This window comes from Eriocheir sinensis, chromosome 54, assembly GCF_024679095.1.
Source record: "Eriocheir sinensis breed Jianghai 21 chromosome 54, ASM2467909v1, whole genome shotgun sequence".
Classification (NCBI taxonomy): domain Eukaryota; kingdom Metazoa; phylum Arthropoda; class Malacostraca; order Decapoda; family Varunidae; genus Eriocheir; species Eriocheir sinensis.
The window spans coordinates 5,989,786-6,005,900 of NC_066562.1; the positions used below are offsets into that span (position 1 = coordinate 5,989,786).

The 16,115-nt window shown below is 40.0% G+C and overlaps 1 protein-coding gene and 1 long non-coding RNA gene across 4 annotated transcripts; both read left to right on the forward strand.

Annotated features, from left to right (window-relative positions):
- Positions 1-2,281: 2,281 nt before the first annotated feature.
- Positions 2,282-13,563, forward strand: LOC126983645 (integumentary mucin C.1-like). 3 transcript variants are annotated; one of them, XR_007736076.1, is made up of 6 exons: positions 2,282-2,355; positions 3,130-3,181; positions 4,325-4,987; positions 6,075-6,224; positions 10,444-10,607; positions 12,452-13,563. XR_007736076.1 is itself a non-coding variant. In XM_050836568.1 (6 exons), the coding sequence occupies exons 3-5, from the start codon at positions 4,346-4,348 to the stop codon at positions 10,516-10,518; spliced, it is 867 nt and encodes a 288-aa protein (XP_050692525.1). In that variant the 5' UTR covers positions 2,282-2,355; positions 3,130-3,181; positions 4,325-4,345; the 3' UTR covers positions 10,519-10,556; positions 12,452-13,563. The 3 variants fall into 3 exon arrangements, 2 of the variants coding, with proteins under 2 accessions (XP_050692525.1, XP_050692526.1); XM_050836568.1 differs by having other exon boundaries at positions 10,444-10,556; XM_050836569.1 differs by lacking the exon at positions 10,444-10,607.
- LOC126983646 (uncharacterized) lies at positions 9,100-10,016 on the forward strand. The gene is made up of 3 exons (XR_007736077.1): positions 9,100-9,226; positions 9,405-9,574; positions 9,740-10,016. It is a non-coding gene; the product is annotated as an uncharacterized LOC126983646 (long non-coding RNA).
- Positions 13,564-16,115: the final 2,552 nt, after the last annotated feature.

Here is a 16,115-nt window from a genome sequence, read left to right on the forward strand (position 1 = left end):
TTAATTCTTACCATATTGTATCTTTTTAGTTTCATGGTGCTCCCTACACATGTATTAATAGTTGTATAATATCACACGTACTCTGTCCTGCCTGGGGGTTAAATTGGGATGGCATGTTCCTCCCGGCCTTCTATACCTGCAACAATAAACTATCAATCAATCAATCAATCCCTTGTTGTTTACCTGCAACAATATAAACTATCAATCAATCAATCAATCCCTTGTTGTTTACCTGCAACAATAAACTATCAATCAATCCCTTGTTGTTTACCTGCAACAATATAAACTATCAATCAATCAATCAGTTCTAGCTTTTTCTTGTTCGGTTTTCAGGGGTTTTATGTCTAAGTTTAAATATCCTCCTTTCTTTCTTTCTTTATATTATTTTGCGGCTTTTTTTGATCCTCTTTTGTTTATCTCATATAGGATTGCGATTGGTATTTATTATGGATCAGTTGTGGCTTTTTTTTTTTTTGGTTTTCGGGGGTTTTATGTCTAAGTTCAAATGTCTAAGTTTAAATGTCTTTCTTCCTTTCTTTATTTATATTATTTTGGGGACTTTTTTATCCTCTTTTGTTTCCTTTTAAATAAGATCGATTTTTGTACTCATATTTGGGGTCAGTTTGGGTGATTTTTCGTCCTATTTTGCGTCTTCTACGATGTTCTTTAAGTTTTTTAAACTATCAATCAATCAATCAATCAATCAAGTTTAAATGGCAAAGTTTAAATGGTCGATCTTCCTCCACTAGGGTCACAGATGTATTAAGGATCAGAACCTCTTTGTTTATAATTCCTTTCATGATCCTCTATTAAGGGCTCTTGTGATGTTCTTCTGTTTAAGCTTAAGTAGGATCGATTCTCATACTTATAGCTTGGTCAATCTCGCTGTAATCGAAAATATTAGTCTTGCGTCATTTTTTTTTTTACTGAGTTAGGGAAATTGAGAAGGATTAAATGTGAATAAACCAGCATCATCATTTTATTTTTCCTTATTATCTTCTTTTTCTTCTTCTCTTCCATATTAATTGTCTGCCTTTTCATCTTCCTTTTCTTCTCGATCTTTCTTATTCTCTTGTTGCTGCTGAGGAAATACAATAAATATGAATATAAGCAGACATGATTATTTTATCGACTGCTTATAATTGCATGTTCAATGATCGAGACACTTAATTTTTTAATTATCTTAATTTCTTTGGGGTCTGCAATGAAAGATAGATAGTATAGATAGATAGATAAATAGCTAGATAAATAGTATAGATAAATAGCTAGATATAGTCGGCCTAGCTAGGCTATAGATAGATAAATAGATATATAGTAGGCCTAGCTAGGCTATAGATAGATAAATAGATATAGTAGGTCTAGGCTATAGATACATAAATAGATATAGTAGGCCTAGGCTATAGATAGATAGATAGATAGACAGATACATAGATAGATAGATAAATAGATAGATTGATAGTATAGTTTACACATATATTAATGCATTGAATAGGAGAATTTGCCAGAATAATAAGCAGATAAGACTATATATAGTGTATGTATAATTATTGAGTAGGTTATAGGATTAGAGTGAGAAAGATACTACACATTTTAGACAGATTATTTTTATTTGAATTATATAGATGTTTAAATTGAGGCTAATTAAAAGTGGAGGATTTGCCAGAATAATATAAGCCAATCAGAGTCATAAGAATTAAATAATAGTGTGTTAAGTGAGCAGATTTAGATTAGAGTGTTATATGAGATGATCGATTTTTTTTTTTTTTTTTTTTTTTTTTGCTGAGTAGGGATAATAATTAATGAGTGTGATCAGGGTTGGCAACAGCTAGAGGAGTAAGATTAGTTGAAGTTAAATTACAGTGAATAGAGTTAAGATAGTAGATTGGAGAAATACGAGTGAGAGGAATTACCGTAGATAAATAATGTAGTACGTGGTGTGGGGAAAACTTATCGTACCTACTGTAGCACATTGTATATATATTTGCCGATTTCTGACCCAAAGCTGTCACAACCCTACAAAAAAGCGACAACCAGGTATGCCTATTACTAAAACCGTTAATTATATTTGTGTGTGTGTGCGTGTGTGCCGTATACTCCTCTGTCTCTCCATACATTTTGCTTAACAGTCTTCTTTCCCTTTGTCTCCTGCACTTCTAGTCTACTTCTGGTCCTTTTGCATCGTCCTTTTTGTGCATCTTACTTGCTTTCTACTATTACACTTGTTCTTTTCCCTAATTAATTCAGATATATCGTGATCAAGAGTGGGTTATCGTACACCTGGCAAGTCTATCAGGGCGGTGCAGACGACAACAACAAACCCGCGGCAGGGAGGGAGCGTGCGACCCCTGCCCCGAGGTATATATTGCCCCCGCCTTGCCCCGCCCCGCCCGGCCCTCACCCTGCCCCATAACGACAGGCTGGGGGTTGAGTGTCACGGAGGAGGGTTAATTAAGAGGGTGCAAGGGTGGTTAGTGGAGGGGAGTGTGTGTGTTGTGTTGGTCAGACTCTCCGCCCCCCTGACGACACGCACACAATCACGCACACACTCCTTCCTCCTCCTCTTTCTCTTCCTCTTCATCCATATCTGCTTTTTTATGTTCTTACTACTACTACTACTACTACTACTACTACTACACACACACACACACACACACACACACACACACACACCGTAGCTCAATCGGTTAATGCGCTGCGCTGCAAGGCTTCACGGCCTGACAGGCGGCGGTTCGAGCCCCGCTCAGGCCGGATTCTTTCTGTTGACAAGGGATGGTTACTGTCCCCCCTTGAGCAAGGGGAATGGGGTATGTGGTGAGTGAGGTCCTGGCAGTACCCAGAGATCGACTATAAAGAGCATGAGCTCGCTCGTGTTGGGAGGGTACCTGCTGGCGATTGTGAGTCCAACTCGTGATCAGCCCGTGGTGTTTAATTTGATATATAGTCCATAGTGTATGCTAAGAAGCTTCTGCTGTGCACAGAAGTTAACAAATCACATGAGCTCCTTTTGTCCATGTTTCATGTATAACCTTTTTTTTTCGATTCATTAGAATGGGCTGTAGATTTTTTTAATATTTTTACTTTTTTAATTTTAATTTCATGAGTAAAGTAATCTCTTGTTTTGCTTTTCAGATTAATAGATGATTAAACCTGTTTGTAGAAGACTCCAGTGCAACACAGCATCGTGAGTATAATAGTGATAATGATAATAATAATAATAATAATGCTTTCATTGTAAAGAAATAGGTAATTAACACATTCTAGATCAGGAGCAATCTTAGTGTATTATGTGGTCTTTTTTGAGCCATAATTATACCCTTATACCTACTCTTGAACTGCCTTCTTTGCTGCAAAAAAATATCGACTTTCGAGTATATGCCTATCTATTCATCAGCTCGTTTAACCGACTGAGTGTTGCATTTTTTTAACTAGTCATTTCCCTCTGTTTCTTTACTGCCTCCTTTTCTGTAAAAAAAAAAAAATGAAAAAAAAAAAAATCTGATGAGCATATGCCTATCTATTCATCAGCCACTGTAACCCACCATTGAGTGCAAAATGTTTTTCAAATCGATAAATTCCATTAGCATACCACTGAAGAGAGGGTAAAGATAATGGGAAAAAAAGGGAAGGAAAACAGGAAGGGGGAGGGAATGGGGTGGGGAAGAGGCAAGAAAGGGGAGGAAAGGAGGGGGTGGGGAAGACAGGGGAAGAGAGGGAAGGGGATAGATAGGGAGGATGAGAGGCTCCGTATAGCATGACTTTCTTCAGTACTTGTCTTACTTTTAATAGAGAATGTACTGAAGTAACAATCATCTGTCTCGTCCCTTCCCAGACTGGAGTAGATGTGTCCGTCATGCATCAAGAGGGAAGGGAATGGAGAGAAGGGGATAGATAGTGAGGATGAGAGGCTCCGTATAGCATGACTTTCTATGGTACTTGTCTTACTTTTAATAGAGAATGTACTGAAGTAACAATCATCTGTCTCGTCCCTTCCTAGACTGGAGTGGATGTGTTCGTCATGCATCAAGAGGGAAGGGAATAGGGAGAAGGGGATAGATAGTGAGGATGAGAGGCTCTGTATAGCATGACTTTCTTCGGTACTTGTCTTACGTTTAATAAAGAATGTTCTGAAGTAACAATCATCTGTCTCGTCCCTTCCCAGACTGGAGTGGATTTGTTCGTCATGCATCAAGAGGGAAGGGAATAGGGAGAATGGGATAGATAGTGAGGATGAGAGGCTCCGTATAGCATGACTTCCTTCGGTACTTGTCTTACGTTTAATAAAGAATGTTCTGAAGTAACAATCATCTGTCTTGTCCCTTCCCAGACTGGAGTGGATGTGTCCGTCATGCATCGCCTCAACACAGCGCTGGTGATTATCGCTGCCAGCCTCATCACCACACCCCTCACCACACACACCCTGCCCCAGCGCGATGCCTCCCCTACGCTCACCGCATCATCACCGCCACCCACGGAGAAGTCAGACGTGCAGGAGACAACACCACTACCCACGACACCCACGCTCATACCTGATACCTCCCCCACTAACACCACGATGCCCCCCACCACTGCCATCACCACCACACCACCAGACACGGCTACACCTACCACTACCACCACCACTACGACAGTACCACCCACTACCACAAACACAACAACCATTACTACCACCACTACCACACCACCACCAACAACAACAACCAATAGCACTAGTATAAAGCCCACTGTCACTACTACTACCACAACGCAACCACCTAACACCACGACTACCATCTCCACCACTGCACCACCTAACACAACCAGCACCACCACCACCACATCCTTATTACCGGAGTCAACCACCACCTCGCCACCATCGCCCGGACCCACAGACAACTCCTCCACCACTGACGTCACCACCACAGAGGCGCCATCGGAGGGCCCCCACCGTGGCGCCTCCATAGCCATCAGCCTTTTTGCCATAGTGACGATGGTCCTAATTATTGGAGCGGTGAGTCAAGACAAGCCGGACATATGCAACTTAATGTGTTTTATTTATTTATTTACTTATTTATTTATTTATTTTGTACTGGCGTGGAGAGCTAAGAGTGTAATCAAACTTTGACCTCTCCACCCGAAATTGACCTCTCTTATGGCTACTCCTTTCTTTTATCTTTTAAGGGAGCGGCGAGTAGCGGGCTTTTTTTTTTTTTGTACTCTTTTTGTTGCCTTTGAGCCGTGACCTTTGATGTAAAAAAAAAAAAAAAAAAAGTCTGCTGCAATTAGGCTGAATTGCCTGGTAGGTAATGTGCTCCCAGTACTTCTTTTTCTCTCTTCTGGATAGTGGTTGGATTGTGGTGGCGTTATTGGTATGCTGGATTTCCCCCTTGACTTCCCACTATACACATTCTTATACATTTTGTAGCACTTTTTTTTTTTGTTTTTTTTGTTTTTTGTGTCATCTTGTGATGTCATCTTGTAGGAAATCCTCAGTAAAGAGAAAAAAAGAAAAAAAAAGAGAGGAACACTTGTTAGTATGCTCACAAAAATAAATTATAAGAATATGTCTGAGATGTTTAGAAAAAGTATACAAAAAAAAATTAAAAAAAAAAAAAACAAAAGAAAAAGGAGGGGAGTAAAAAGCTTCTTCTTCTTGTTGAATTGGAAGATATAAAAGGTAAAAAAATTAAAAATAAACAAAAAAAAAAAAAAAGAGGAAAAAGAAAGAAGGAAGAAAGAAAAGGAGATAGAAAGGAGGAGGATAAAGAGAGACAGACGTACGTCGGGTATAGGAAGTATAGGAAGTCTTTAAAATATATGTACACTTGTGCCTCAAATAGTTCGGTTTTGGTTTTATACGGATTGTCATAGAAGATCTTTTTAGGATTTTTAAATTTCCTGCTTGTTGGGAAATTTAAAAATCCCCAAAAAATCTTCTATGAAAATCCACATAAAACCGAAACTGAACTATTGGAAACTGTACTATTTGAGGGGCGACTATACATTGTTCTTTTCACTGTGGTCTAATTGTAACACTGCCAATCCCTAATCAACGTCACTGCTAATTCCCTCTGTACTAATCCCCCTCCCCCCCCCAGGGTGCATGGTGGCTGCGGCGACGGTGGCAGCTGGAGCGCCTCAGACACCAGCTGATGCCTGTGTATAATTTTGACCCCACCGACGATGTGGACGACTGGGAGAACCAATTACTGGAGGAAGAGAGATCGCTGAGGCCTGAGGCAGACAAGGTGAGTGCTGTTACCAAGTGTTTTCCTTTTATCTCTTTTCTCTGGGCTCAGCTTCCTCTTCAGTCAAAGTGAGGGAGAGGTTATTTTAAACATTACCTTGAGAATGAGTAATGTATGGGTGCATCAAGGAACACCAGACTCAACTAAGCACAGTCCTGCCTTGGTTTACGAGCTTAATTCGTTACAGGATTTTGCTCGATAACCAAAAAACTTGTAAATTAAAATGAACGCACACTGTAGTCCTGAAAACATTAAGGGCCATATTACTAATCATTTCGTCACCCAAGTCCACATATTTGACAAGGCTTCCGTAGGAGTTTTGGGCATTTCCAGAAGTAGTTTTATGGCCCTGGCGGTAGTTTGACCCTTCTTCTGTGCCGTGAACCTGAAGAAACACTCATTAGAACTTGACTGATCCCCTCATTGACCTTTAGAAATAGCTGATGTGAGAATCGAAAGTGTCTTAGAATACCAGCCTAAGATCCCACACTAGACTGACTAAAGCACAAATGTAAGCAGACACGAGCATGCGGGTTGTACCTCTGTGAGTGCATAACGCAGACTGAGACCCCATTCCCATTGTTTTCCACTCTGAGCGCTCTTGTCTTGCAGTGAACGAAGGGAATCCACGCTCGTGTCGTCAACTTGTACAAACAGGATGCTTGTACAGTACACCAACGCTGGTATTATAAGACATTCTCGCTTCTCACATCACCTATTTCTAAAGGTCAAAGAGGGGGTCAGTCGGGTTCTAATGAGTGTTTCTTCAGGTTCATGTTACAGAAGAAGACTCACACTACCACCAGGGTCATAAAACTACCCCAGGAAATGCCCACAACTCCTACGAAAGACTTGTCAAATATGTGTTCCTTTAGGTTCATGGTACAGAAGAACACTCACACTACCACCAGGGTCATAAAACTACCCCAGGAAATGCCCACAACTCCTACGAAAGACTTGTCAAATATGTGTTCCTTTAGGTTCATGGTACAGAAGAACACTCACACTACCACCAGGGTCATAAAACTACCCCAGGATATGCCCACAACTCCTACGAAAGCCTTGTCAAATATGTGTTCCTTTAGGTTCATGGTACAGAAGAACACTCACACTACCACCAGGGTCATAAAACTACCCCAGGATATGCCCACAACTTCTACGAAAGCCTTGTCAAATATGTGTTCCTTTAGGTTCATGGTACAGAAGAACACTCACACTACCACCAGGGTCATAAAACTACCCCAGGAAATGCCCACAACTCCTACGAAAGACTTGTCAAATATGTGTTCCTTTACGTTCATGGTACAGAAGAACACTCACACTACCACCAGGGTCATAAAACTACCCCAGGAAATGCCCACAACTCCTACAAAAGACTTGTCAAATATGTGTTTCTTCAGGTTCATGTTACAGAAGAACACACACACTACCACCAGGGTCATAAAACTACCCCAGGAAATGCCCACAACTCCTACGAAAGACTTGTCAAATATGTGTTCCTTTAGGTTCATGGTACAGAAGAACACTCACACTACCACCAGGGTCATAAAACTACCCCAGGATATGCCCACCACTCCTATGAAAGCCTTGTCAAATATGTGTTCTTGGGTGGAGAAATGTCTTGTAATACGACACACCAAGTCAGCGCTCGTAAACCAAAGTATTTTTAGCGAATTTTTCTTGCTCGTAAATCAAAACACTCGTAAACCAAGGTATTGCTGTACTTCATAAACTTGTCTGTTTATCTTTCATGCTCATAAATAACTTGTGATACTCATGTTTAGCTAACTGATTAAAGAATGCTTGCTAACTCACCTTGCTTGAAGAGAAGTTCCACACAGGCCCATCATATCTCCGTTCACCCTCTGCTGTGTATGATAGGCCTGCACCTGTACCTTGGTGTCAGAACATCCTTGCTTTGTGTGCTTTGTGACAGGCATGTTGTAAGTTGCTCATCCTCTCACTCCCATTCAGCTCCACTCATGAGGGTCAAGGCTCACACCCCCCAACACTTGTACTTCTGTCGTGCATGTTTAGTTTTGTCTCCCTCGTCTGTGTTCCCTTAAATGTACCCTTTAAGCTGGCATGTAACACTTCCAGCATCTTCAGTTTTATCTTCAGCTTGCACATAACAACTCAACATCTTTAATTTCATCTCCATGTATATTCCTTTAACTAGACAATAGATATGTTACCTTTTAAGCTTGCGTGTAACATTCTTACATATTCAGTTTCATCTCCTTTATGTTTGTGCCATTAACCCTTTCCATCTGTGACGCAGATGTCAGCGTCACAGTATGGAAAGGGTCAAGAGGAAATGGAAAAGGATTAATCCTCTTCTAAACCTCTCAATCCTCCTCTGAATTCCTCTTAATTCTCTTCCATTTCCTCTTAAGAGGTTTAGAAGAGGACTAAGAGGAAATGGAAGAGAATTAAGAGGTTTAGAAGAGGACTAAGAGGAAATGGAAGAGAATTAAGAGGTTTAGAAGAGGACTAACCCTTTCCATACAGTGACTCCGTCGGACACCCGTCGTTGGTGTCGCTCATGGTATAAATCAACAAAGAATGACCTCACTTTGTTGTATAGAAAGTCTCATAACTAAGGAAGCATATATGAGTTTTCTGAGTCAAGACCTATAGTAACTGTTTGGGGTTTTGTTAGGTTAGGTTAGGTTAAGTTTAGGGTATCTTCAAACACATGATAGCCAGCACTTTATGGTATAAATCAACAAAGAATGACCTCACTTTGTTGTATAGAAAGTCTCATAACTAAGGAAGCATATATGAGTTTTCTGAGTCAAGACCTATAGTAACTGTTTGGGGTTTTGTTAGGTTAGGTTAGGTTAAGTTTAGGGTATCTTCAAACACATGATAGCCAGCACCTTATGGTATAAATCAACAAAGAATGACCTCACTTTGTTGTATAGAAAGTCTCATAACTAAGGAAGCATATATGAGTTTTCTGAGTCAAGACCTATAGTAACTGTTTGGGGTTTTGTTAGGTTAGGTTAGGTTAAGTTTAGGGTATCTTCAAACACATGATAGCCAGCACCTTATGGTATAAATCAACAAAGAATGCGCTCACTTTGTTGTATAGAAAGTCTCATAACTAAGGAAGCATATATGAGTTTTCTGAGTAACTGTTTAGTTTAGTTTAGTAACTGTTTGGGGTTTTGTTAGGTTAGGTTAGGTTAAGTTTAGGATATCTTCAAACACATGATAGCCAGCACCTTATGGTATAAATCAACAAAGAATGACCTCACTTTGTTGTATAGAAAGTCTCATAACTAAGGAAGCATATATGAGTTTTCTGAGTCAAGACCTATAGTAACTGTTTGGGGTTTTGTTAGGTTAGGTTAAGTTTAGGGTATCTTCAAACACATGATAGCCAGCACCTTATGGTATAAATCAACAAAGAATGACCTCACTTTGTTGTATAGAAAGTCTCATAACTAAGGAAGCATATATGAGTTTTCTGAGTCAAGACCTATACTAGCTGTATGGGGTTTTGTTAGGTTAGGTTAGGTTAAGTTTAGGGTATCTTCAAACACATGATAGCCAGCACCTTATGGTATAAATCAACAAAGAATGACCTCACTTTGTTGTATAGAAAGTCTCATAACTAAGGAAGCATATATGAGTTTTCTGAGTCAAGACCTATAGTAACTGTTTGGGGTTTTGTTAGGTTAGGTTAGGTTAAGTTTAGGGTATCTTCAAATACATGATAGCCAGAACCTTATGGTATAAATCAACAAAGAATGCCTTCACTTTGTTGTATAGAAAGTCTCATTAGTAAGGTAGTATATATGAATTTTCTGAGTAGACCTATAGCAAATGTTTGGGGTTTTATTAGGTTAAGTTTAGGGTATCTTCAAATACATGATAGCCAGAACCTTATGGTATAAATCAACAAAGAATGACCTCACTTTGTTGTATAGAAAGTCTCATTAGTAAGGAAGCATATATGAAATTTTTGAGTCAAGACCTATAGTAACTGTTTGGAGTTTTGTATATGTTAAGTGATTAAACAAACTCTTTACATTTAACATCTTTAACATCTCCATATTTGTCTTCCTCATGTGTGTATCCCTAACCATTTCTTCCTCTGCTTGAGTCTAACATTGTGACCCTCCCTAACCCCATGTCTCTGGTGTCTGTGTTGCATGTCCGCCCTCCCCTGTGGCGTGTCTGAGCGTCCTGACGTGCGTGTCCTCTCCAGGTCCACCTGTACTCTGGTAATGCCACCTTTGAGGCCGGCCAGAAGCCCCCCAGCAGTGCCACTCCCAAGGAATGACACTGTTGAGTCCTGAGCCGCCACCCACTCTTTGCTGTGTGAGTGACCTTTGTACATACTAGTGCTGCTGCCTGTGCTGGTGCTGGGGGGTGAGTCTTGTGCCTGCCGTGAGTAGAGGAAGGGAATGCATGATACCAGTCCATCTGAGAGCTTGTGGATAGTCAGAAGCACTACCCTGTTTAGTTTTAGGTTGGTATTGTCAAATGCTCCCGCCCCTCACACCAACTATTTCCGAAGGCCAAAAAGGAGGTTAATAGAGTTCTAATGAGTGTTCTTTTAGGTTCATGGTACAGAAGAAGGCTCAGACTAACACCAGAGTCATAAAAGTACCCCTGGAAATGCCCTAAACTCCCACGAAAGACTAGTAAATTATGTGTTCTTGGGTGCAGAAATATTTAAAAATATGACCCTTAACCCCTTGACTGTGGATTTCCTACAAGAAGACATCACCAAGCTTCAGGAATGGAACAAAAAGTGGCTGCTACAATTCAGTGCAGAAAAATGTAAAGTCATGTTTCTTGGGATGGAATATCCAGCATACCAATACCACAAATTGAGGAAAGGAAGATGCTTGAGAGACATAAAGAAATATAGCTTCCCGCAAAGAAATATAGAGGTTTGGAACAGACTAAGTGAGGATGTAGTATCAGCGAAGAGTGTGCAAAGCTTTAAGGAAAAGTTGGACAAATACAGATACAGAGACAGGGCCACACGAACGTAAGCCCAGGCCCTGTAAAACTACAAGTAGGTAAATGCTGGTGGTGTCTAGTATGAGAACAGCTGGTACTACTACTTACTGCAAACCTTTTAAAAGAAGGAATATAAAACTGTGTACCTGAGCACTCCTTGTAGATGTGAAATGTTTACCAGAGAATCATGCCAGCCAGGGTCCAGAAGATTACATTGATGACTGTTTGCCATTAATATAAAGCTTGTAAAGGGAAGGGAATCCATAGATGAAATATTTCCCATTAAATGATATGTTGAGATGTGAGTTTAGGGGAGTGGCAAGCTCTGTGGCAGTTGTAGGCCGTGAGAAAAATTATGACAGAGCGATAAGAGTGACATAGCGAGTTTGACTTGTGTCTTGTGTTGGGGAAGGTTGTGTTCCTGGCAGGGTTGGAAAAAATCATGATTTAAAAAAAAAAAGATTTATTTGATTTAAATCAGATACTTTTATTTAATTTTTTTTTTTTTTTTTTTTCATTAATCCTTGTTTGTTTCCACTGATTATTTGTTTCAGTCTTATGAGGCCATATTCTTGTATTAGACTTGGCCAATGTTAAATGAAACCATAGTTTATTATACATTATCCAAGATGAGTTTTTCACATAAAAATCATAAATTGGACTAATAGTTTATTTTTTTTATGATTTTGAATATTTTTCTTGCAAGAGATGGCAATGATTCAATGGTGCCTGATTTGCCACAGGAAAAGTACCTACAGGATCAGTACAGGACAAGTAGTCAAAAAAATCAATTTAAATCACTTGATTTAAATCATTTGATTTAAATCAAAACAACCCTGGCTCCTGGGGCAGCAAGCTCTTGGTGAGGGGCTGGGTGAGGAACATTGAAAGCAGCCTCTCTTTTCTTCTTTTCATGCATCTGCCTGTTTTTATATGAACATTTCCTTTCAGAAATTATATTTATGATGATTTTATAAAGTTCTAAGTTGTGGTAAATGGCTGCACCAAACTTATGTTGTATATTATGTTCTATATGATACTTTATTGTGATACTTTTATATATATATACATTTATGATTTGCTGTGAACACGAGCCAGTCAAGTACAGCTGTGTGATTTGCATACAGCCCTTTGTCTTGTCACTGCTCACCCCCAACATGTTTCTTGGCACACACACACACACACACACACATATATATCACCACCACCACCACCACCACTGCCCCTGACACATGTCCTTGCAGGCAGGAACCACGCAGCAGGGCGAGGTGCCGACGCCCTCCTAGTGCCAGCCTGATTCTCACACACCCGGCCGGCACACCCACACACAGAGGGCGAGGGGGGGGGTATCCTGGCACCACAGCCCCGCCGCCGCCGCCCGGAGGCCTCAGCACTGACACGTTGCCTTGTGATTGGTGATTGGTCCCTGCGAGGCTGCCGGTGGTTGTGTCCCGTGCAGCCTCTTTGTAATAGCTCATAATGTGTTGTGTCCAGCCCTGGCGGGTCCCCTGTAGCCTCCACTGGCCCTCCCTGACACTGGCGGAGGCATGATTGTTCTACTTGTTTGCTTAGATTCTGTGGGTCTGTATTTATTTGTTATTTTTTACGTTATTCTTCTACAGCTGTCCCTCAAATAGTACGGTTTCCAATAGTCCATTTCGGTTTTATACGGCTTGTCGTAGAAGATCTTTTAGGGTTTTTAAATTTCCTGTGCGTCGGGAAATTTAAAAATCCTAAAAAATCTTCTTAGAAAATCCACATAAAACCAAAACTGAACTATTGGAAACCGTACTATTTCAGGGACAACTGTATTTGGGCTGAGTCAAGTCTGTTTCATTGATTTCCTTATACTCTAGGCACTTTATTTATTGTTTCTATTTCTACTGTTATTTATACTATTATTAACTATTTTTTTGCCTTAAGAAAGCAGCTCAAAGGCATAGGCATACATAATTCCTCCAGCCACTGTGTTGGGGCGGGGACAGGAGGAGGCTGTGGCGAGACCCGAGGGGCAGCTGTGAACGTGATGATTAGTCCGAGTATCTGTTTACGTATACCCTGTGGAGGAGGCAATGGTCGTTCTGTCTGTGTTAAGAGGAGTGTTGGTTACTTGGCATCACTGTGTTAGGGTTCCTTTGCCAGTTTGCTCACTCATGTTCCCAGTTAGTTCTCATGTCAGGAAAGAAAGGAGAAAAGAAAATTATGTGTATTGCATGTCAAGAAAAGAAACAGAAAGGACTACATGTTTCCAGTTAGTTCTCATGTCAGGAAAGAAAGGAGAAAAGAGAGTTATGTGTATTGCATGTCAAGAAAAGAAACAGAAAGGAGTACATGTTTCCAGTTAGTTCTCATGTCAGGAAAGAAAGGAGAAAAGAGAATTATTTGTATTGCATGTCAAGAAAAGAAACAGAAAGGACTACATGTTTCCAGTTAGTTCTCATGTCAGGAAAGAAAAGGAAAAGAAAATTATTTGTATTGCATGTCAAGAAAAGAAACAGAAAGGAGAACATGTTTCCAGTTAGTTCTCATGTCAGGAAAGAAAAAGAAAAGAGAAAAGAAAATGATATGTACTTCAGGTCAAGAAAAAGAAAGGAGAAAGAAAGATAAAGATGCATACTTCAGGAAATGGAGCTTCTAGTATAAACATCGAGCTTGCAAGTATGAACAGTGTGTGAAAGTGTGAAAATTGTATGGAAAAAGAGGATGAAAATTGAGCTTCGGGTATGAAAATTAAAAGTAAAAAAATTGTATGAAAATTGTATGAAAAAATGTGAAAATGTATGAAAAAATGTGAAAATTGTCTGAAAATCTATGAAAATTGTCTGAAAAAGTATGGGAATTGAAGTGCAAATAAGAATTTATACAATTTACAAAATATGCCATTTTAAAACCATAAGAAATACTAAATAAGTAAGCTGTAAATATAGAGATTTACTAATTTGATCAAAATAATACTCTTGATTTACATTTTTCGGGGGGTATCTATACAAGTTCTAACTGGAAATATGTGTAATAATTTGCAATGTGCGTACTAATTGGAACTATGCGTACTGATTGGGAATGTGCGTACTAATTGGAACTGTGCGTATTGATTGTGAATGTGCGTACTAATTGGAAACATGCGTACTAATTTGCAATGTGTGTACTAATTGGAACTATGCGTAATAATTTGCAGTGTGCGTACTAATTGGAACTATGCGTACTGATTGGGAATGCTCGTACTATTTCCCAAATGAAACCTAACACTATCTTGAAGGAAAGTGATTTATTTATTTTTTATTTCTTTATTATTTTGTCACATGCCACAAGTACGAATTGGCAGATGAACACTAACACTACCTTGAAGGAAAGTGATTTATTTATTTATTTATTTTCTTGTCACATGCTACAAGTACGAATTGTCAGATGAACCCTAACACTACCTTGAAGGAAAGCCACACCACCACCACCACCACCACCACCACGCCGCCATGCCAGTAGGTTAATAATGTTTTACTTAGCCATGTAATTCTGGTCACACGGTAATGTTGTTTGCCGACACTCACCCATCGCTGTTTGTAATTTACCGCCGACACCGATCAGAAACTTACCGAGAAAAGACACCGAGTTGTGATGTTTGTGTGTGTGTGCGTGTGTTTGTGTGTGTGTCCATGTATACTTACACGTGTATATATATTTTTTGAGTGGTACACGCAATTTTTTTTCTCGTTTTGGGTTTGCTCGGATACGATGTGATGAGTCCCAAGTTATATTTGTAAGGAAGCTTTGCCAATTCAGTGATAAGCAATAAGTTATTTTGTAAAAGTTGCAAAAGAAGTTTATCGAAGCAGAAAGATGTATAATATGTATGTTAAGTATAATTGTATGTATAATCTTAAACGCTAAAAAAAAATAATCCTGATATGTTCCACTTGATATCAGGCTTTTTCTGTATGTACAAGTTAATGCTGTGTGCTATGTAATGTGTGTATGTGTGTGTGTGTGTGTGTATGGAGGAAGAGGAGGAGGAGGAGGAAAGAAAGAAGGTAAGAGGAGGAGTAGGAAAGAGAGAGAGGAAGAGAAATAGTGGAAGAGGAAAGAAAGAAGGAAAGAGGGAGGAAGTTCTTTGTGTGTGTGTTTGTATGGAGGAAGAGGAGGAGAAGAAATATCGGGAGGGGAAAGAAAACAGGGAAGAGACAGGAAGACATGTGTGAGAGGAGGGGAAGGAAATAATGGAAGAGGAAGAGGAGGAATGAGAGGAGAAGTAATGGAGAGGAAAAAAAGAAGGAAAGTGGGAGGAAGTTGTTTGTGTGTGTGTGTGTGTGTGTGTGTGTGTGTGTGTGTGTGTAACGCTGCAGGAAGCTCTGGTCACAGTTTGAACAATAGGAACAAACTCTCACGTTGTCCCTGGTACCCTACATGTGATACTCTCCCTAGTCCGAATGGGTCGTCCTCATGGCATTGCTCTTGTACATGTATAGGTTATGACTCCACCCTGCTGTGAAACTCCGATATACTGTTTACTATGAGCTAACAAGTCCCAAATACCCACTGGAAGAGCAGCTTTGTCAGTCTCTATAAGAACATGAACGGTAACTGCTCTGAGCCACTTAACGATGCTGTGTGTTGTGATTTCTTTGTACGTTGATAGGCGAGGATTCTGGCCCACTGTGAGACTCCTAGTGATGTTTATTAAGTCTGTGGCCTCGTGCAGACTCGTAATGTTTGTATGCAGATAGGTGATGGTTCTGCCCTACTGTGAGACTTGTAGTGATGTTGTTTAAGTCTGTGGCCTTGTGCAGACTCGTAATGTTTGTATGCGGATAGGTGATGGTTCTGCCCTACTGTGAGACTCGTAGTGATGTTGTTTAAGTCTGTGGCCTCATGCAGATTCCTTATGTTTGTGTGTGGGTAGGTGAGGATTCTGGC

Bases quoted from the DNA above. Each gene is read 5' to 3' on its own strand.
- LOC126983645 (XM_050836568.1), top strand. From the start codon at position 4,346: ATGCATCGCCTCAACACAGCGCTGGTGATTATCGCTGCCAGCCTCATC. The intron at 4,988-6,074 runs GTGAGTCAAGAC...TCCCCCCCCCAG, and splicing joins TGGTCCTAATTATTGGAGCG to GGTGCATGGTGGCTGCGGCG. The intron at 6,225-10,443 runs GTGAGTGCTGTT...TGTCCTCTCCAG, and splicing joins TGAGGCCTGAGGCAGACAAG to GTCCACCTGTACTCTGGTAA.